This window comes from Schistocerca cancellata, chromosome 10 (assembly GCF_023864275.1).
Source record: "Schistocerca cancellata isolate TAMUIC-IGC-003103 chromosome 10, iqSchCanc2.1, whole genome shotgun sequence".
Taxonomy (NCBI): Eukaryota; Metazoa; Arthropoda; class Insecta; order Orthoptera; family Acrididae; genus Schistocerca; species Schistocerca cancellata.
Genome location: NC_064635.1, coordinates 81,398,576 through 81,421,620, shown reverse-complemented (window position 1 = coordinate 81,421,620; position 23,045 = coordinate 81,398,576). Strand labels below are relative to the sequence as shown.

Genomic DNA, 23,045 nt, shown 5'->3' with positions numbered 1-23,045 from the left:
TCTGAGGTCATCAGTCCCCTAGAACTTAGAACTACTTAAACCTAACCAACCTAAGGACATCACACAACACCCAGTCATCACGAGGCAGAGAAAATCCCTGACCCCGCCGGTAATCGAACCCGGGAACCCGGGCGTGGGAAGCGAGAACGCTACCGCACGACCACGAGCTTGCGTTCAGCAAGAAATTTATCCGACTGCGGCAGGAATGGCCGGAATGTTTTAACAAATGTGAATACTGACTTATTTTCTTTTCCGATTAATATTTCCGCTTTTATCTTTGCAAAAGACAACCGATCGGCTTCGAACAGATCCTCAATTTCCGATGCCATTCTAGGATGGGTCTGTGGACAGCCATCTATCACAAAGCGAAAAAAGAGGTCAAAATTAAAACATTCATATTTCTTTACGTACTATACGAATATGTAATAAAAAATGGAGGCTAATATTTAAAAAAAAACGCACTTGATATCCGTTTGACCTACAGCAGCGCCATCTAACGGGCCAACCATAGCGCCATCTGGTTTCTCACTTCAAGCTAGACGAGTTTCGTTCTTTGTAGTTTTTTTGTTTGACGCTTATTTCGTGAGATATTTGGCCCGGTCACGATCAATGGACCACCCTGTATAGGGATTTACAGGTGCCGGTGACTATAACTTGGATGCTCTGTAGCGTCTGTTTTTGGACATGGGTTCCTATGTAAAACTTGATCTACTTACAAGGGAACCTCCCCATCGCACCCCCCTCAGATTTAGTTATAATTTGGCACAGTGGATAAGCCTTGAAAAACTGAACACAGATCAATCGAGAAAACAGGAAGAAGTTGTGTGGAACTATGAAAAAATAAGCAAAATATACAAACTGAGTAGTCCATGGGCAACATACGCAATATCAAGGAGGATGTAAGCACAGGAGCGCCGTGGGCCCGTGGTTAGCGTGAGCAGCTGCAGAACGAGAGGTCCTTGGTTCAAGTCTTCCCTCGAGCGAAAAGTTTACTTACTTTGTTTTTGCGAAGTTATGATCTGTCCGTTCGTTCATTGATGTCTCTGTTCACTTTAATAAGTTTAGTGTCTGTTTTGCGACCGCACCACAAAACCGTGCGATTAGTAGACGAATGGACGTGCCTCTCCAATGGCAACCGAAAACATTTGATCCAGTAAAACACGTCTTATAAATTCTATACGACACTGGTGACGGCATGTGCGTCACATGACAGGAATATGTTGTCGACCCACCTAACTTGCACACTTGGCGAATGGGTAAAAAGATTCTTCTACCTTGCCCGATTTAGGTTTTCTTGTGTATGTGATAATCACTCCCAAAAAAGTCATGAAAACATAAGAGTGTGTCACATAAACTGAATGCAACAGTTTCACAGTCGCACAGTTTTCTCTGTGCTCTGTCAAAACACATGTTTTTAACGTTTTCAAATTTTTCCGTGTGTAGACCGTCAAATCCTGCATATGTCCAAGCAAATCTGAACATGTCCTGAAATTTTGGAGAGCGAAGTTGATTATGTTGTGTGTGCCTGAACTCTGATAATTGTCTGGAAATAAAACTTTTCACTCGAGGGAAGACTTGAACCAAGGACCTCTCGTTCCGCAGCTGCTCACGGGACCACGGTGCTCCACAGCTCCCACTATCCTAAATGTTGCCTATCTTGCTCATGGACTACTCAGTTTTGTATGTTTTCCTTATTTTTTCATAGCTCCACAGAACTTCTTCCTGTTTCCTCGATTGATCCGTTTTTCAAGGCCTATCCACTCTGCCAACTTATAACTAAATCTGAGGGGGGTGCGAAGAGGAGGCTCCCCTCTACAGGCTGGACATGTGTGTAACAGAAATTGTGAAACACCCTGTATACAGCAATGTGCCTTTGCAGGGAAAATGCACGGCAGGTAGGTGTTGCGTGGTTAATTGGCACAGCGAGCAGCCAGCAGCGAAAGTCTGGCAAGCGTCGGCGCTGCCTTGCTTTAGGGGAGTGGGAGGAGTTGGTAGGGGGTGGAGGGGGTGTTATGGCGCGGGAGCGCTCAGGGAGGAAATCGGCGATCAATGGGGCCCTCGACGGGAGCGGCAGCGCGACGCGGTGTGCCTGCGGCCGCGCCTGAAAGCCGCACAAAGGCGCGCTCTGAAAGACCCGGCTCCGATTACCTTAAACACGTCCAGCCGCGCTGCTGATGGCCGCTTCCGTCACCTCGCGTCCCAGGGACCACCTCGTCTCACTCGACGGTAACTTACGTCGGCTTCGTCGGGAAAAGCTGACGGTCGTCGCTACTGCTGTGGTGGCCTTGTGCAACGAATAACCCACCTTGTAACCTCCCCCTCACTTATCGACCTTAATGACAATAAAAATTAAGCCATGTGCACCTAATGGAAATTTGGGAAAAGCAATCGTCACGGAAGTTAATTTGTCGCTAAAGAGGGAGGAAAAGCTTACATCTTAATGAAAGGAAAAATGAAAATGAAATTGGTGGAAATTAATTTTGAGAAAAGGGTAAAATTAATAAAGGAAGTAAATGTGCGGTCGTTACGTTAACAATTAATTGGCGTTAATTAGATATTTGAGATTTGGGGAAAATTACGGTCGCCAGTCCTATGGACAACTACTATAATAACTGAAAATGAAATATTAATGCACATGTAATTAGCACTAAAGGCGTGGCAACTGAAGCTTGACATGTGTTGTGTGAAAACTGAATGTTTCTCAGTAGTAATAAATTTCGCTACACTCTGACTTAATTTAGCAAAAGAATTAATAAAACCGGAAAATTGAAAGTTAATTTAGTGACTCAAATTAGTAGTGAACTTTGTCTCTGAAGCACTACGAAATTCAATAAAATATGGGTAGTCTTGGGCTACCTCAACAATCATTTCAAAAGCTACTTGAATCTACGCAATTTAGGAATAAGAGATTTAACTTTGAACTTGAATTAAATGATTCTGAACAATTAACAATAGTAAAATTTAGAACGTACCAAGCTTAGCTGCAGTCACAGGTAAGCTAAAATATGGTAACAAAACTCACACTCTTAATTTGTGCTTGTGTAACCTAAATATTGTAGCCAGCTACGAATACTTTAACTGAATTTTGAAATTAAAGCAGTGAAATGGAATGATATTACTTTAATGCTAGCGTTTGAATTTCAACGACACTCGGGTTCATTCCGGAAAACGAAGGAACCCTGCTTGGTAATGCAATTGGGACAATGAGCAACAAAGGTTCATGCTACGTTGCTGTAATTTTGAAACAGTTTGAAAAGCTGAGGTCTGCCATACAGCTCTAAAACTTTACGTGCTTCCAGTCTTCCTTGTTGGTTGATTGAAGGTTTGAAGTCGTCGATCGAGGAGGTGGCGACAGTCACTCATTGTCGGCCGTCGCTGTTGCAGAAGCTGGATGTTGTCGCGCCTTCTTCTCGACACGGTCACCAGGCGAAACGGGCTCTTGATGGGCGCCAGCTAATGCTTCCCGTACGTGACACCGTGTCAGAAACTATCATAGCAAGTCGAGCGCAATTACATGCTGCCAAACCCCGAAAGCGCGACAACTCGTGGGAGCGTCACACAGCACACCTGCTCCACCGCCCTAGTACAGCCAGACTCCCTCTACCCGCGCTCCATGAGGCAGAGTTAACACTACCAAAGATCCTAAACACTTTGGTTCTCCACACGACCTATCGGTGTATTCGTTCGATAGCATAGTTTTCCCTAGGCAAGACCCAGCGTAAAAATACAAATAGTATTTACAAAACAAACCAATTCATATTGACATAAAGGCATATATATATATATATATATATATATATATATATATACTCCTGGAAATTGAAGTAAGAACACCGTGAATTCATTGTCCCAGGAAGGGGAAACTTTATTGACACATTCCTGGGGTCAGATACATAACATGATCACACTGACAGAACCACAGGCACATAGACACAGGCAACAGAGCATGCACAATGTCGGCACTAGTACAGTGTATATCCACCTTTCGCAGCAATGCAGGCTGCTATTCTCCCATGGAGACGATCGTAGAGATGCTGGATGTAGTCCTGTGGAACGGCTTGCCATGCCATTTCCACCTGGCGCCTCAGTTGGACCAGCGTTCGTGCTGGACGTGCAGACCGCGTGAGACGACGCTTCATCCAGTCCCAAACATGCTCAATGGGGGACAGATCCGGAGATCTTGCTGGCCAGGGTAGTTGACTTACACCTTCTAGAGCACGTTGGGTGGCACGGGATACATGCGGACGTGCATTGTCCTGTTGGAACAGCAAGTTCCCTTGCCGGTCTAGGAATGGTAGAACGATGGGTTCGATGACGGTTTGGATGTACCGTGCACTATTCAGTGTCCCCTCGACGATCACCAGTGGTGTACGGCCAGTGTAGGAGATCGCTCCCCACACCATGATGCCGGGTGTTGGCCCTGTGTGCCTCGGTCGTATGCAGTCCTGATTGTGGCGCTCACCTGCACGGCGCCAAACACGCATACGACCATCATTGGCACCAAGGCAGAAGCGACTCTCATCGCTGAAGACGACACGTCTCCATTCGTCCCTCTATTCACGCCTGTCGCGACACCACTGGAGGCGGGCTGCACGATGTTGGGGCGTGAGCGGAAGACGGCCTAACGGTGTGCGGGACCGTAGCCCAGCTTCATGGAGACGGTTGCGAATGGTCCTCGCCGATACCCCAGGAGCAACAGTGTCCCTAATTTGCTGGGAAGTGGCGGTGCGGTCCCCTACGGCACTGCGTAGGATCCTACGGTCTTGGCGTGCATCCGTGCGTCGCTGCGGTCCGGTCCCAGGTCGACGGGCACGTGCACCTTCCGCCGACCACTGGCGACAACATCGATGTACTGTGGAGACCTCACGCCCCACGTGTTGAGCAATTCGGCGGTACGTCCACCCGGCCTCCCGCATGCCCACTATACGCCCTCGCTCAAAGTCCGTCAACTGCACATACGGTTCACGTCCACGCTGTCGCGGCATGCTACCAGTGTTAAAGACTGCGATGGAGCTCCGTATGCCACGGCAAACTGGCTGACACTGACGGCGGCGGTGCACAAATGCTGCGCAGCTAGCGCCATTCGACGGCCAACACCGCGGTTCCTGGTGTGTTCGCTGTGCCGTGCGTGTGATCATTGCTTGTACAGCCCTCTCGCAGTGTCCGGAGCAAGTATGGTGGGTCTGACACACCGGTATCAATGTGTTCTTTTTTCCATTTCCAGGAGTATATATATATATATATATATATATATATATATATATATATATATATATAGTAAAACAATGACAATATATAAAGACACAGAAATATCATATATTCAAGTAACAAAATAAGGAAAAAAAATTATAGTACAATAGATAGATCAATAGATGGAAATAGGAGGATATGCATTTCCGGCGTTACAACTTGTCGCTAGTCGACCTACTGTAGCGAACGTTTACGAAACTGCGTACCCCGAGGGAGCGTTGAACGCACATTAATGTTCACAATATACCTACATCTACACTCTTACATCAGGAAGCACTGCCAGGTGCATGGCAGAGGGCACTTCCCATTGTATAGGGCATCTTCGCGTTCCGTTCACACATGGAGCTATGAATGCTACAGACATGCTCTCTGCGCTCCCTACAGACGAGGAGAAAACAGCACGTGCCATAACCCGATTTCTCAGAAGCTTCGCTGAATGCAAGAGGAGCCGTAACAAATGGTTCAAATGGCTCTGAGCACTAAGTGACTTAACATCTGAGGTCATCAGATCCCTACATCTTATAACTACACTACTGGCCATTAAAATTGCTACACCGTGAAGATGACGTGCTACAGACGCGAAATTTAACCGACAGGAAGAAGATGCTGTGACATGCAAATGATTAGCTTTTCAGATCATTCACACAAGGTTGGCGCCGGTGGCCACACCTACAACGTGCTGACATCAGAATGTTTCCAACCGATTTCTCATACACAAACAGCAGTTGACCGGCGTTGCCTGGTGAAACGTTGTTGTGATGCCTCGTGTAAGGAGCAGAAATGCGTACCATCACGTTTCCGACTTTGATAAAGGTCAGATTGTAGCCTGTCGCGATTGCAGTTTATCGTATCGCGACATTGCTGCTCGCGTTGGTAGAGATCCAATGATTGTTAACAGAATATGGAATGGGTGGGTTCAGGAGGGTAATACGGAACGCCGTACTGGATCCCAACGGCCTCGTATCATTAGCAGTCGAGATGACTTATCCGCATAGCTGTAACGGATCGTGCAGCCACGTCTCGATCCTTGAGTCAACAGATGGGGACGTTTGCAAGACAACAACCATCTGCACGAACAGTTCGACGACGTTTGCAGCAGCATGGACTATTAGCTCGGAGACCGTGTCTGCGGTTACTCTTGACGAAGCATCACAGACAGGAGCGCCTGCGATAGTGTACTCGATGAAGAACCTGGGTGCACGAATGGCAAAACGTCATTTCTTCGGAGGAACCCAGGTTCTGTTTACAGCATCATGATGGTCGCATCCGTCTTTGCGACATCGCGGTGAACGCACATTGGAAGCGTGTATTCGTCATCGCCATACTCGCGTATCACCCGGCGTGATGGTATGGGGTGTCATTGGTTACACGTCTCGGTCACCTCTTGTTCGCATTGACGGCACTTTGAACAGCGGACGTTACATTTCAGATGTGTTACGACCCGTGGCTCTACCCTTCATTCGATTCCTGCGAAACCCTACATTTCAGCAGCATAATGCACGACCGCATGTTGGTTCAGTTGGCTCTGAGCACTATGGGACTCAACTTCTGAGGTCCCCTAGAACTTAGAACTAGTTAAACCTAACTAACCTGAGGACATCACACACATCCATGCCCGATGCGGGATTCGAACCTGCGACCGTAGTGGTCTCGCGGTTCCAGACTGCAGCTCCTAGAACCGCTCGGCCACGACCGCATGTTGCAGGTCTTGCACGGGCCTTTCTGGATACAGAAAACGTTCGACTGCTGCCCTGGCCAACACATTCTCCAAATCTCTCACCAACTGAAATCGTTTGGTCAATGTTGGCATAGCAACTGGCTCGTCACAATACGCCAGTCACTTCTCTTGAAGCTGCATGGACAGCTGTACCTGTACACGCCATCCAAGCAGTTTGACTCAATGCCCAGGCTTATCAAGGCTGTTATTACGGCCAGAGGTGGTGGTTCAGGGTACTGATTTCTCAGGATCTATGCACCCAAATTGCTTGAAAATGTAATCACATGTCAATTCTAGTATAATATATTTGTCCAATGAATACCCGTTTATCATCTGCATTTCTTCTTGGTGTAGCATTATTAATGGCCAGTAGTGTACGAAACACCGCAACCCGAGGGAGCGTTGATGGCAGATTAATGTTCACAATTTACCTACATCTACACTCTTACATCAGAAAGCACTGTCAGGTGCATGGCAGAGGGTGCTTCCCATTGTATGGGGCATCTTCGCATTCCGTTCACATATGGAGCTATGACTGCTACAGACATGCTCTCTGCGCTCCGGACAGACGAGGAAAACACGTCAAGTGCCATAACCCGATTTCTCAGAAACTTCTCTTAGTGCAAGAGGAGCCGTAACAAATGGTTCAAATGGCTCTGAGCACTATGGGACTTAACATCTGAGGTCATCAGTCCCCTAGACTTGGAACTACTTATACCTAACTATCCTAGGGACAGCACACACATCTATGCCCGAGGGAGTATTCGAACCCGCGACCGTAGCAGCAGCGCGTTTCCGGACTGAAGCGCCCAGAACTGCTCGGCCACAACGGGCGGCGAGCCGTAACAAGTGAACCCGTATTTCGGCTTATCCGTAAATACCAAAACATTTATTAGAAAACGACCTTCAATGTGTTCGAGGCACTACGTGTGCCTTTTAGCGAATAAGTAGTTAGGTGCTGGCACGGTGGCTAACGCCGCGGCTTCACACTTTTGCGCCCCGTGTTCGAGCCCCGAGTATTGTCTTTTTGCCGGCCGCGGTGGTCTCGCGGTTAAGGCGCTCAGTCCGGAACCGCGCGACTGTTACGGTCGCAGGTTCGAATCCTGCCTCGGGCATGGATGTGTGTGATGTCCTTAGGTTAGTTAGGTTTAACTAGTTCTAAGTTCTAGGGGACTGATGACCACAGTAGTTGAGTCCCATAGTGCTCAGAGCCATTTCAACCATTTTTTATTGTCTTTTTTTATCTTTGTTTTTCATTTATCTAACCATGCCCATAGAAGATTACTACACGGATGTTTTCCAATGTATATTGAAATAACGTTGTCATTTTTCGTCTACTAACTGTAAGGGTCAATTAATTAAAAAAAAGACAATGAATCAACGGAAAACTTATTTGAAATGGTTTTCGGTGATATTCCTGTGGCGTATCTTGATTCAGAATCAATTTCAAGCGCCCGTTTTTGGAATATTGATTCGTTATGCGTGGTTTGGTTCGAAATTATTGCCAACGCGTGAAATCTTGAGCAATATTAACGACGTTTCTTCGCCGAGTTAGATTCATACGAAGAAGTGTCACTGTGGCAAACCTACCTTCGCATGTTGCTCGTCGTGTTCGACATTTCTATTTTTCGAATGTTTCTACGACTGGTATCATCCAAATATTTCTGAAGAGTAAGCATAAGAGTAAAATATAAGAAATAAGAACTGATGTAAGACTGAAATACGAGAGTATGAGATTTTAAAAAGATTTTAATCCATGAAAATACCACATGTTTTCTCCTAACATTCGCGTTTTTATTAGGTTCTGATACTTTATTATTAGTTTAATATAAGTATATGCTGTAATATTTGATGTCATGTAAATATAAGTTCACCTTTTTTTTAGGGGTGATTTTGTTCGATTGGCTTAATCTACAGGACAGCTTGCGCTACTTGTATAAAGATATTTTACTCCTTTTTCTTTTATGCTTCGTAATTCACATGTTGCAAAGATTCTACAAAAGGGTAGGAACAGTGATCAAGTAAGACTGACCTTGAGGTTTTACTAAAATGTGGGAATGATTAAATAATGTTTATCTTATGCGGAGAAGTATTCCAAATTCGTATCACACTGTTTGTAATGGAACTTTTATAAGCCTGTGTCCTTATTCATTGGACATGGTACTTTCCTTTTCGTGGACGATGGATGAAATGTGCGTTTTAATACAGCAAACGTGGGAATTTTACGCGCTCCCGTTGAGCAAACAGTGTGATTTACGAACTAGAAACATCCCTCAACTGCCGCTGGAGTGCGCTGTGATCGCGTATAGCACGTTGGAGCCCACGTACCGTGTGCAAAAGTCGCATCGTTCCTGAGCGTCCAGCACGCTCAACGTAACGTTCGACAGCACGGTCCGTGTGCCGACGGCTTTAGAGGATAATGGTTTTTCAGCTTTTCCTGTTTGCCGTATAAGTCTTCGATGCAGTGGCTCTAGAAACACGAAACACCTCGGCTACCTCGATTGCGGCAGCATGCACCATACGAGCCCCAACATTTTGCCCCCGTTCGAAGTTACTTAGCTACGTCCTAATGCACTCACAACTGTTCTGACCTCGAGTGACACTTGAAACGTATTGAGGACGTTGCAAAGGTGCCGTTCGTGGTCAAACACAAGAGCTCAACGGGGATGCTTGGCTAGCAACTGCGTTTATGAAACTTCCTGGCAGATTAAAACTGTGTGCCGTACCGAGACTCGAACTAAGGACCTTTGCCTTTCGCGGGCAAGTACTCTACCATCTGAGCTACCCAAGCACGACTCACGCCCCGTCCTCACAGCTTTAGTCCCGTCAGTACCTCGTCTCCTACTCCTACTCCTACTACTTTCTTCCAGGAGTGCTAGTTCTGCATGGTTCGCAGGAGATTTTCTGTGAAGTTTGGAAGGTAGGAGACGAGGTACTGGCGGAAGTAAAGCTGCGAGGACGGAGCGTGAGTCGTGCTTGGGTAGCTCAGATGGTAGAGCACTTGCCCGCGAAAGACAAAGGTCCTAAGTTCGAGTCTCGGTCGGGCACACAGTTTTAATCTGCCAGGAAGTTTCATATCAGCGCACACTCCGCTGCAGAGTGAAAATCTCATTTTGGAAACTGCGTTGATGATCGAGCAAGCATTTCGCGCTGTGCTCCCGTATTTTTGTCGAACCCTGTAGTTCTAATGTAGTGTGTTGGACGTATACTTGGCTGCCTAGGGGCGCGCAGTAGCTGGGCAGTAGTTAGTCAGGTCGTTAGCTGGTGGTGTCGGCGCCAGCGGCGGTTAGGAAGTCGGGAAGGCTTGTTTAGGCGGCTAACCACAGCCCGCAGACTGCACACCCCACGCCTGCAACTCACGCCTTCTAATGCTGCCACCGGCCGCGGGCGGAGGAAAAATAAATAAAACTCCAGCCAGCAGGTGCTCGAGGCCACGGCTGTATCAGTAGGTCACCGGGGTTCCTCCCGGACAGGTATGTCGGGGCTGGCTCTCTATTGATGAAGAGCGTGACTGGAAACCGAGATGTGCGTCGGACCACCAAAATTTTACGTCTGTCGTCAATCTGGCCTTCACCTCTCAGCGCCGTGACGAGTCACTAACAATGAGACCTGGTTCGGATTCCACTTTTAAACATGTAACACGTCAGCCTCAGCTGCAAATAGAAGCCGGCCGGTGTGGCCGAGCGGCTCAAGGCACTTCAATCTGGAACCGCGCGACCGCTACGGTCATAGGTTCGAATCCTGCCTCGGGCATGGATGTGCGTGCTGTGCTTTGGTTAGTTAGGCTTAAACGGTTCTAAGTTCTAGGGGACTGATGACCTCAGATGTGAAGTCCCATAGTGCTCAGAGCCATTTGAACCTTTTTTTTTTTTTTTTTTTTTTGCATATAGAAACCACACTTTACCCAGGTTTCAGCCAAAATAATTTGGCCTTCTTCAGAAGCGATTGACACTTAACTACTTCCGGAGAGGGCCAAATTATATTTATACATTTGGCTTTCTTGAGAAGCGAGTGAGCCGGCCGCGGTGGTCTAGCGGTTCTGGCGCTGCAGTCCGGAACCGCGGGACTGCTACGGTCGCAGGTTCGAATCCTGCCTCGGGCATGGGTGTGTGTGATGTCCTTAGGTTAGTTAGGTTTAAGTAGTTCTAAGTTCTAGGGGACTTATGACCTAAGATGTTGAGTCCCATAGTGCTCAGAGCCATTTGAACCATTTTTGAGAAGCGAGTGACACACTAAACTGCTTCTGAAGAAGGCCAAATTATTTTGGCTGAAACCTGGGTAAAGTTGGGTTTCCATTTGCAACTGAGGCTGACGTGTTACATGTTCAATTATCAGAGTTGCTGAAAGGGCTGCACAATGTTAAAAATTCTTAAATTCCACCTTTAAACTGTAGATCACTTTTCCGCGGTTGTATAGCCGGGGCAGGTTAGGGACTCCGAAGTCGCCGAAGTGGCGTCCAATTGAAAGAATTGCACCTGACCATTCAGCCACACGCAATTGTTAATATTACTGACAAGTGTTCTGGTGCAGTTCTTCTTCCTGTCTTTGTTTCGCATTTTAGATTTAGTACACTACACAGCCATCCTTACAACCGAAAACACGATAGCGGAGCGCCGAAATAGCGACTAGATTGCCGATTTTTTGAGCGATTTTGCAGCTTTTCTCTTCAGGGCGGTTGCTTCAGATTTATAAGGACGCGGCCTAAATTATTTTGTTCAAAATTCTATTATTTCTTGGAAGAGTGTGTGTGTGTGTGTGTGTGTGTGATCCAATATGTCTTTTATTTAATAAAATATTACTCACTCTATTTTATAGCATGTCTTATATGGGACGCTGGTTGAGCGGATCATATCCGAAGTTCACAAATTAAAAAAAAAAAAAACTTGCCTTCGATTTTTTTACTATATTTTTAATTCTTACAGTAACTGACGACGTTCGGTTAGGGGTTATATTAATGTTGTGTAAATGTTCGAGGATGGAGCTCCGGCAGCGAAGAGAGCATTTTTGTTTTTGTTTTTAGACTTTCGATAACAGAGTGCTTAACGTTAGCTCTTCTGTGTCTGTTTCAGGGTTCCCGCAGCTCAAGAACTGCTTCACCTCCAGTGGTGGCTGTATGACAGGTGAGTCCGTCGTACTTTACCCTCTACGACAACCAGTCCTACACGTGCAGCTTTGTAATATTCCATAATTTAATCAGCTGGGAGTATACACGCTCATATCACTACTTTTACGGGGCTGGAGGGTGGAGGGGGTGGAGTGGAGCTGCTGAAACAAGATCCTGAACTAATTCAAGACTGTAAGGTACAAGAACTGTGAAATTTGCAAAATCGTATGCAGTAAAGAAGTAGCTAGTGCTCTATCGTTATAGCCTAGTACCGTTGAGTACAATTCCCAGCTATGTTCACGTATCCTAGCAGCGCATTTCGAAATTACTAATTCTGGTGATTTGGATGTCAGAATTTTCAAGCACAACGTATTTTGGCTTTCCAATTGATTGTGAAGACTGAACGAAAAGCATGAGGCGGGAGTTAGGATCAAGTACGAGTAATCTTTTGTCTACAGAATACGATGTTTATGATGTGACGCAAGACATGTTACACAAACAGGTACTCTGAATTTTTTGATATATTGACGTTTAGCTTACACAATACAGCGAACTTATTGTTACATATATCCCTCTACCTTCCTCTATTCTGTACATATGTAACTTCAAGCTCCCAGCCACGGGTTCTTTCTGTGTATTCGGGCTAATGTCAGGGTTTTCATCAATAGAAAGAATGACTGCCGAGGAACGTTTGTGTACATAATTTATTAAGGAACCCGGTAATGCTTCGCAGTTGCTAAATATGTATGGAAATTGGATATACATCCTAATTTCCTACCCCCTCCTCTTTCTTTCCACATCCTGCTCCCACTTTCTCCGTCCATCTCTTTCTCTCACTTCTCTATGCCATCTCTTCCCTCTCTCTTGGTAAATCAGCCGGGATCATTGGGTATAAGGTGTATGAGAGAGAGCTCCGCAGCTGCTGCATCTGTGAGGATAGTGGCTTCAGTGACAGTACTTCGCATACTTTTAAGCTTCGAACGGGTAAGGTTACAAAGTATTGGACGATTCAGATTTCGTAGTAAAGTTCTAATCATAAGTCGATAAGCCATAATTAAAGTTTTCCTGTTTACTGTAAAATTGACGGCGAGGAAGAAAACAAAACAACACTTCGCTGTGTATACAATTTTTGTTTGAAAATATATATTGGTCTACGACTTTGCTTCCACTGTTTCGCAGTAGGTGGCAGTAGCGGCAAGTGGTGATGCAGTTGGTAGATCTTAATGTCATACCGAAAGCTTAGGCATTTGTAGACATAGCGCCGTCAAAGAATGAGTGGATTTGTGATTGCATAGTGAAGTTATTCTCTACTGAATTTGTCACCTTAAGAACCCAGTTCTTGTCCTTTGCGGTAAGTTTTAATGATGTGGTTTAAAATGGAGAAATTTGTGGCTGAGGCTCATAAAATGCTGGGTATGACGGATTGTTCCAACTTTTCAAGAAATGAGATTTTGAAGTCGAAGACTGACATTTACGGTAGAAGAGAGAATGAAACTTCCTGGCAGATTAAAACTGTGTGCCGGACCGAGACTCGAAATCGGGACCTTTGCCTTTCGCGAGCAAGTGCTCTACCAACTGAGCTACCCAAGCATGACTCACGCCCCGTCCTCACAACTTTAATTCCGCCAGTACCTCGTCTCCTACCTTCCAAACTTCACAGAAGGTCTCCTGCGAACCTTGTAGAACTAGCACTCCTGAAAGAAAGGATATTGCGGAGACATGGCTTAGCCACAGCCTGGGGGATGTTTCCAGAATGAGATTTTCACTCTGCAGCTGAGTGTGCGCTTATATGAAACTTCCTGGCAGATTAAAACTGTGTGCCGGACCGAGACTCGAACTCGGGACCCTTGCGTTTCGCTGTGGACGGGGCGTGAGTCGTGCTTGGGTAGCTCAGTCGGTAGAGCACTTGCCCGCGGAAGGCAAAGGTCCCGAGTTCGAGTCTCGGTCCGGCACACAGCTTTAATCTTCCAGGAAGTTTCATATCAGCGCACACTCCGCTGTAGAGTGAAAATTTCATTCTAGAAGAGAGAATGTTTTCGAAACTACTGAAACCGACGGAAACGATCATAGGAGCTCATTATAGAAAGCAATTAATGCATTTGAGCCGAGCACTGAAAAGCAAGCGGCCACAGTGCAGCGATATGTTAAGGAGATTTTGAAGCATGACTCTGGGCAACCCCATGTCGCAAAACCCGTTGAAACATACTTGGGGCCGTTGAAATGGCAACTCCTCCCACACCCACCGTATTCTCCAGGTTGGCTGATATGGGGCAGGGGACCAAGCAGCGAGGTCATCGCTCCCATCGAATTAGGCAAGACTGCGGGAGGAAGTCGGCCGTGCCCTTTCAAAGGAACCATTCCGGCATTTGTCTGAAGCGATTTAGGGAAATCATAGAAAACCTAAATAAGGATGGCCGGACACGAGTTTGAAGCGTCCTCCATCCGAAGTCCGGTATGCTAATCACTGCGCCACATCGCCCGGTCTAGTCATTTTTCCCCCATTTCACTACCATTATATGCATGACAGTTACGTTATGTAGGACTCCATTAAATCAGGCGAAATCTCACGGCACGCACCCATACTTGACGGGAGACCTATCTTCTAGGCATCTTTATGCGCTCGCTGTGCGCTGAGAACTGAAGAACTGAGAAGAGTGACATGACGCTGTCTACGGGCACACTGGATCCGCTGTCTTGACACATCTGTGCAAAGCTATTTTGGATTTTCACTGTCATCTCCATTTCGCGACCGATCGCTACTTACTTTCCGAATAGCCCTCGTCTATATCTCACAGATGTGTATCATGTGTCCTTCCGAATGTTCATTAGAGCGTCATGTAAATTTTGTAAGTAAGTAAGTCAAGTACTTTTCGGTACTTTTTACCAACATTGATAACAACTTGTCTTTATATAGTTGTTGTTGTGGTCTTCAGTCCTGAGACTGGTTTGATGCAGCTCTCCATGCTACTCTATCCTGTGCAAGCTTCTGCATCACCCAGTACCTACTGGAGCCTACATCCTTCTGAATCTTCTTCGTGTATTCATCTCTTGGTCTCCCTCTACGATTTTTACCTTCCACGCTGCCCTGCAATACTAAATTGGTGATTCCTTGATGCCTCAGAACATGTCATACCAACCGGTCCCTTCTTCTTGTCAAGTTGTGCCACAAACCCCTCTTCTCCCCAATTCTATTCAATACCTCCTCATTAGTTATGTGATCTACCCATCTAATCTTCAGCATTCTTCTGTAGCACCACATTTCGAAAGCTTCTATTCTCTTCTTGTCCAAACTATTTACCGTCCATGTTTCACTTCCATACATGGCTACACTCCATACAAATACTTTCAGAAATGACTTCCTGACACTTAAATCTATACTCGATGTTAACAAATTTCTCTTCTTCAGAAACGCTTTCCTTGCCATTGCCAGCTACATTTTATATCCTCTCTACTTCGACCATCATCAGTTATTTTGCTCCCCAAATAGCAAAACTCCTTTACTACTTTAAGTGTCTCATTTCCTAATCTAATTCCCTCAGCATCACCCGACTTAATTCGACTACATTCCATTATTCTCGTTTTGCTTTTGTTGATGTTCATCTTATATCCTCCTTTCAAGACACTGTCCATTCCGTTTAACTGCTCTTCCAGGTCCTTTGCTGTCTCTGACAGAATTACAATGTCATCGGCGAACCTCAAAGTTTTTATTTCTTCTCCATGGATTTTAGTACTTACTCCGAACTTTTCTTTTGTTTCCTTTATTGCTTGCTCAATATACAGATTGAATAACATCGGGGATAAGCTACAAACTTGTCTCACTCCCTTCCCAAACACTGCTTCCCTTTCATACCCCTCGACTCTTATAACTGCCATCTGCTTTATATAGTAGTATAGAAAAATATTTTTTGAAAATTGGCTCAACTGTAGTGAACTAAGGACCCCTGCCGGTGTGAAAACGATGCCATTGCCTTATAGCGGTGAATGGCAGAACTCTTTGGAATCATCTGTACATGTTATAAATTAGAGTCCCCTGTCTCGTTCTTCTCTCTCTGCATGTGAAGGCTAATCTCAGGAACTAAAGTAGGCACTTTGATGTAGTCTTCAGTAAAAAGACAGACCGATTCACGAGGAAGGTTTGTATACACACACACACATCAAAAAAAGTTTTGCATCATCTCGGTTCCGAGAGTTCCGGAACCTTTACAAAAAATTGGAATACAGATCACAATAATCATCATTTCCGCCCTTTTCATTGCTCGTGAAAACCACACATTGCATGTTGTACCACCAGACAGCGAGACCTTCAGAGGTGGTTCTCCAGGTTGCTGTACACACTGGTAACTCTAATATTCAGCAGCACGGCCTCTTGCATTGATGCATGTCTGTATTCGTCGTGGCATACTATCCACAAGTTCATCAAGGCACTGCTGGTCCAGATTGTCCCATTGCTTAAGGGCGATTCGGCGTAAATCCCTCAGGTGGGTCATGTGGTACATAAACAGCCCTTTTCAATCTATCCCAGGCATGTTCGATAGGGTTAATGTCTGGAGAACATGCTGGCTAGTATAGCCGAGCGATGTCGTTATCCTAAAGGAAGTTATTCACAAGATTTGCGCGATGGGGGCGCGAATTGTCGTCCATGAAGACGTATGCCTCGCCAATATGCTGCCGATATAGTTGCACTATCGACTGGAGGATGGCATTCACGTATCGTACAGCCGTTACGGCGCCTTCCATGACCACCAGCGGCGTACGTCGACCCCACATAATGCCACCCCAAAACAGCAGGGAACCTCCACCTTGCTGCACTCGCTGGACAGTGTGTCTAGGGCGTTCAGCCTGACAGGGTTGCCTCCAAACACGTCTCCGAGGATTGTCTGGTTGAAGGCATATGCGACTCTCATCGGTGAAGAGAAAGTGATGCCAATCCTGAGCGGTCCTTTCGGCGTATTGTTGGGCCCATCTGTACGGCGCTGCATTTTGTCGTGGTTGCAAAGATGGACCTCGCCATGGACGTCGGGAGTGAAGTTGCGTACCATGCAGCCTATTGCGCACACGACGCCCTGTGGCTGCACGAAAAGCATTATTTAACATGGTGGCGTTGCTGTCTGTGTTCCTCCGAACCATAATCCGTAGGCAGTGGTCATTCTCTGCAGTAGTAGCCTTTGGGCGGCCTGAGGGAGGCATGTCGTCGACAGTTCCTGTCTCTCTGCATCCCCTCCATGTCCGAAGGACACTTCCCTTGTTGAGAGCGCTTCCTGGCACAAAGTAACAATGCGGACGCGATCGAGCCGCTGTATTAACCATCTAGGCATGGTTGACCTACAGACAACATGAGCCATGTACCTCCTTCCTGGTGGAATGACAGGAACTGATCGGCTGTCGGACCCCATCCGTCTAATAGGCGCTGCTCATGCATTGTTGTTTACATGTGTGGGCGGGATTAGTGACATCTCTGTACAGTCAAAGGTACTGTGTCTGTGATACAATACCCACAGTCTACGTCTATCTTCAGGAGTTCTGGGAACCGCGTGATGCAAAACTTATTTTGATGTTTGCATATTATAGTCACACCAGACTAGCTGCCTAGCTTGAGATATTTAGTGCTACCTGTGCGTACCTGGGGTAGGTCGCTAGTAAAATGTACAGCTATTGATGTATAATTACTGTTAGAATTATATTGTAACAAATAAGCCCTCGGTCACAAATATTAAGTCAAAATTGACCTGGTTTCGACGCTACTATGAGCGTCGTCTTCAGAATTAGACTAACTGTACTAAAACATTAGGTATATAGTACATTAATAAAATTAAAGTTTGTACTGACTCGAAAAGATGCAGTACTTACAAGTCACATATTAAGAAAGATCTCGGCCGGAAAGGCGACGTCACGAACACTTGTCAGATGGCGAGCCGCTAAGGGCTGCTCGTACTGTAGACAAGGGTTGCAACAAGATATGTGACTTGTAAGTACTGCATCTTTTCGAGTCAGTACAATCTTTAATTTTATTAATGTACTATATACCTAATGTTTTAGTACAGTTAGTCTAATTCTGAAGACGACGCTCATAACAGCGTCGAAACCAGGTCAATTTTGACTTAATATTTGTGACCGAGGGCTTATTTGTTACAGTATAATTCTGACACGGTCACCGAACCTTAGCAGCTATGTTCAAAGTTTTATGTTAGAATTATGTAAATTGAAGGGGAAGTGGGGAGAAAGGAAAGCTGCATTGGGACTTTGTGCTGAACCAGAGGCGACGAGTGTAAATATGCGCCACTTCAAGTCTTGAACCCGAGATCCGCAAATTCACCGGCCGACTCACATTCCCACCTAGCGCCACCATGCTTGCAACTTTTAAATTCCCGCTGGAGATCGAACGTAAATGTTCACCCACACTAAAGGTTGTGGATTCATTAGAGGCAAATCGATCATATAAATGTGTAACGTCTGTTCTTTGGACATGTCCACGCATTCACGTAATACTGTTAGAATAATTGTTTATTTGCACACTCACGAACATGCCCACGCACACAAAATCCCTTCCCTGCCCCTCTTACACACGCACACACACGCGCAGAATTGCCGCAGTCACCCGCGTTTATTGAAGCACCAGCGAGTCGCTGCCTCGCCTGAAGCGCCCAAGTGCTTCTGCCGCGAGAAGAATGCGAGAGGAGGCAACCCTCGCAGTTCATCGCCACCTCGGGTTGACTCCAGACGCAGCGCGCGGACCCGGTGGACAAAAAGCGGTGATACCAATGAGCAGAATGGACGCCGCCGATGGCGGGGGCGGGGGCGAGGCGAGCGTACAACGCCTGCTCCTCTTACCTCTTCCCCAATTCCCTCTTTCTTGCACCCTTTCCTCTCGCGGTATTATGCCGAGGCGGGAGTCACAGAAGGAGGGAACCGCGAGCGATAAAAAAACGCCGTCTTGTCTTGCGCCAGCGAGACAATGTCGCATCGGCGTGTCGTGACGTGACGTGACGTGTGCGGCACGCTCCTCCCCCCCCCACCCATCCCCCCCTCCCGCTGTGCTGACACAAACTCGCCCATCCTTTAGCCACCAAAAACCGCCTCGCGCTACAAGAAGCACTTGTCTAATTAAGGTCCACGCGTCTGCGCCCGCGTTATTCTCCTCACCCATCCCCACAACTCTTCCTCCCGCATCTTTGTCTACGGCGCTAAATCCTACACCGTTCGACAATTGAACTGCCAGATTCTCTCCTCCGATCCTCCTCCCCTCTCCCATTCAGCTGCGGTCCTGAATCACCCTCCTACAGCAATTATTCTCACCATTTTACTCCCAGCGTTCCCCAACTTCCCATCTTTTCCAGAACAAGAGCATACCTTGGCCGTTATGTCTCTTCAAGATTCTCCTCGGCCTGTGTTAGTAATTTCACTTCCGGGTTGTCTCCATTCCACCACTAGACAATCTGCTGTAGCAGCATTTCTTATAGTAACCGCAGTTACAAAAGCCCACTTCTCACATGTGTGTATAGCAGTCCCTTGGTATGAACTCAGAACTGGTCACGATAGAGATACACTGTCTAGTCACGTTAATGTGACCGCCACCTATGATAGACTTCGACGTGTAATACCTACTTGTATTGCCCTGCTTAACTCGCAGGACAGGACCGATAGAATAAATTCTGGAAACAGTCCAAAATAAGGGGTTGTCAGTTACACTCGAACGTACAACTTCATTATTCGATCAAACATTACAAAAGCTCCAAAAAAAATTTTTTTAAACACACTGCTTTAATCTTCGGGACTTAATTACCGGCTGAAAGCCACTTTAATTTAAACATGGCTGAAGACCAATAACTTAAAACGCAAGCATAATCAGAAATTTAAAAGCCAAGTCTTATCTTAAAACAGTTCTTTAGTTAGGCTGAAGTAAACAAGTTAAATTCAAAGGCCGAACACTTAAAGCTCCAAAACATAATTTTTTTTAATACCAAAGTCCTTAGGTGAAACAGTTCTTTAATTTAGGCTGAAGGCTTTAAGGACAGCCTGCCGAAGTGGCCGAGCGGTTCTAGGCGCTACAGTCTGGAACCGCGCGACTGCTACGGTCGCAGGTTCGAATCCTGCCTCGGGCATGAACGTGTGTGCTGTCCTTAGGTTAGTTAGGTTTAAGTAGTTCTAAGTCTAGGGGACTGATGACCTCTGAAGTTAAGTCCCATAGTGCTCAGACCCATTTTTGAACCTTAAGAACAAACAACTGAAAGTCAAACCGGCTGAAGGCGAAGACTTAAAAATTCAATAAGTTGAAGTAAACAAATTAAATTCAAATCGGCTGAAGGCTGAAGACCTAAAATTGAAAAAAAAAATTAATTGCCAAAGGCCTTACTGAAACAGTATTTTAAACTAGGCTGAAGGCCTTAAGAGTAAAACAACTCTAAATTAAAATACAAAACCGGCTAGAAGCCATACAAGTACCACCACCAAGAAGAAATTAAAAATCTAAAAAAATAAGGCAGTACACACAAGGGTGCCAAGATGTTCGAGGGTCGGCCTGTAATGCCATTCACGATCCGACGACAACCCAACCGACAGACAGTCAGCGGACCCACTGACAAGATAAGTCCCACTTCACCCGACCAGGGCACAAGAGGGAGTTCAACGGAACAGCGTAGAAGATATTGGCGTCCACAACCAATCATACACGGAGCTGTCCAACTACACACCGTAGTGGACAGCAACAACACGATGAGGAAACTACACTGCACGAAATTTACGTCAACGGCCAGGGCAGGTAACCGGAATGTTAACGACTACAAGGCAGAAGATTCCGCTGGTGCACTTCAATTCAAATAACCAAATACAGTGGAACTCCACCGGAGGGTGGCTAGAATTTTCCAACTTTAAAACCACGTTGTTGCTCGCGGGAATATCCCAAGAGCCGACAACGAACTCCAAACGACACAATGTGAACAGTATTGACTTGCTGGTAGGTTAGATGAAAAGTCAACTTTCGTGTCCAGGGTCGGTGAGCCACGGACCTCGTAGCAATGGGAACAGCGCCACACACTCCGACACCGCGTAGAGACCGCCAGCGGGCCCGGCCAAACAACGCCCCGACGAGAATTCCTCGCTGCTCCACGCCAACCGACCGACTCCTCAGATTAAAGCCCAATTGACAATCTGTGGGATCACCTTGATCGGGCCGTTCGTGTCATGGATCCTCAATCGAAAAAACGTGACGCAATTGGCCACGGCAGTGGAGTAGGTATAGCTCCACATCCCTGTCGGTACCTTCCAAAACTTCACTGACTCTCTCTTCCTCCAGATCTCGTAGCAGACCGCGTTGCCTAAGGATGTTATTCAGCCGTCTGACAGATGATCACAATAATGCGACTGAGCAGTGTATTATTACAGCGTATGCTAGTGTAACTATGGACATCTTTTATAAGTCAAATGGCTTCATCGACTTTCCAGGTACATCAAGTTTGACCAAGTTTTCCATACTTGTTCTGCTGTCTTGCACGTCTACTTCTGAAAATACACGCTGAATGTCGTCTTGAGTTCTAGAATTGGTTGAGCGGTTTTGGCATAGAGACGAAACTTCGAATTCCTCCACAGAAAGAATTCATGTAGTGTGAGATAACAAAATGTGGCTGGCCAAATCGCGTCAGCGTCGCAAGAAATCACTCGACCAGGGAACCTATCTCGTACACAATGCGATCAAAAGTATCCGGACACCTGACTCAAAATGACTTACAAGTTCGTGGCGCCCTCCATCGGTAATGCTGCAATTCAGTATGGTGTTGGCCCACCCTTAGCCTTGATGACAGCTTCCACTCTCGCAGGCATACGTTGAATCTGGTGCTGGAAGGTATCTTGGGGAATGGCAGCCCATTCTTCACGGAGTGCCGCACTGAGGAGGGGTATCGATGTCGGTCGGTGAGGCCTGGCACGAAGTCAGCGTTCAAAAACATCACAAAGGTGTTCTATAGGATTCAGGGCAGGACGCTGTGCAGGCCAGTCCATCACAGGGATGTTACTGTCGTGTAACGACTCCCCCACAGGCTGTGCATTATGAACAGGTGCATGATCATGTTGAAAGATGCAATCGCCATTCCCAAACTGCTCTTCAACAGTGGGAAGCAAGAGGGTGCTTAAAACATCAGTGTAGGCCTGTGCTGTGAGAGTGCCACGCAAAAAAACAAGGGGTCAAGCCCCCTCCATGAAAAACACGACCACGCCATAACACCACCACCTCGGAATTTTACTGTTGGCACTACACACGCTGACAGATGACGTTCACCGGGCATTCGCCATACCCACACCCTTCCATCGGATTGCTACATTGTGTACCGAGATTCGTCACGCCACACAACGTTTTTCCACTATTCAATCGTGCAATGTTTCCGCTCCTTACACCAAGCGAGGCGCCGTTTAGCATTTACCGGCGTGATGTGTTGCTTATGAGCACCCGCTCGACCATGAAAGCCAAATTTTCTCACCTCCCGCCTAACTATCATAGTACTTGCAGGGGATTCTAATGCAGTTTGGAATTCCTGTGTGACAGTCTGGATAGATGTCTGGCTATTATACCTTAGGACCCTCTTCAACTGTCGGCGGTTCTGACAGACCACAGACGAGGTCGGCCAGTACGCTTTTGTGGTGTATGTGTTCCCTCACCTTTCCACTTCACTATCACATCGGTAACAGTGGACCTAGGGATGTTTAGTAGTGTGGAAATCTCGCTTATAGACATATGACACAAGTGACACCCAATCACTTGACCACGTTCGAAGTCCTTGAGTTCCGCGGAGCGTCCCACTCTGCTGTCTCACGATGTCTAATGACTACTGAGGTCGCTGATATGGTGTACTTGGCAGTAGGTGGCAATACAACGCACCTAATATGAAAAACGTATGCTTTTGGGGGTGTCCGGATACTTTTGGTTCATATGGCTCTGGGCACTATGGGACTTAACTTCAGAGGTCATCAGTCCCCTAGAACTTAGAA

General features: G+C 46.4%; 1 protein-coding gene across 1 annotated transcript in view; it reads left to right on the top strand.

The window, feature by feature from the left end:
- LOC126106146 (visual system homeobox 2-like) overlaps positions 1 to 23,045 on the top strand; it is a 660,811-nt gene that overhangs the window by 232,148 nt on the left and 405,618 nt on the right. The window contains exon 2 of the mRNA XM_049912388.1: positions 12,037 to 12,087. Within this exon, the coding sequence (XP_049768345.1) occupies positions 12,037 to 12,087 (51 nt within the window). The remainder of the gene's footprint in view (positions 1 to 12,036; positions 12,088 to 23,045) is intronic.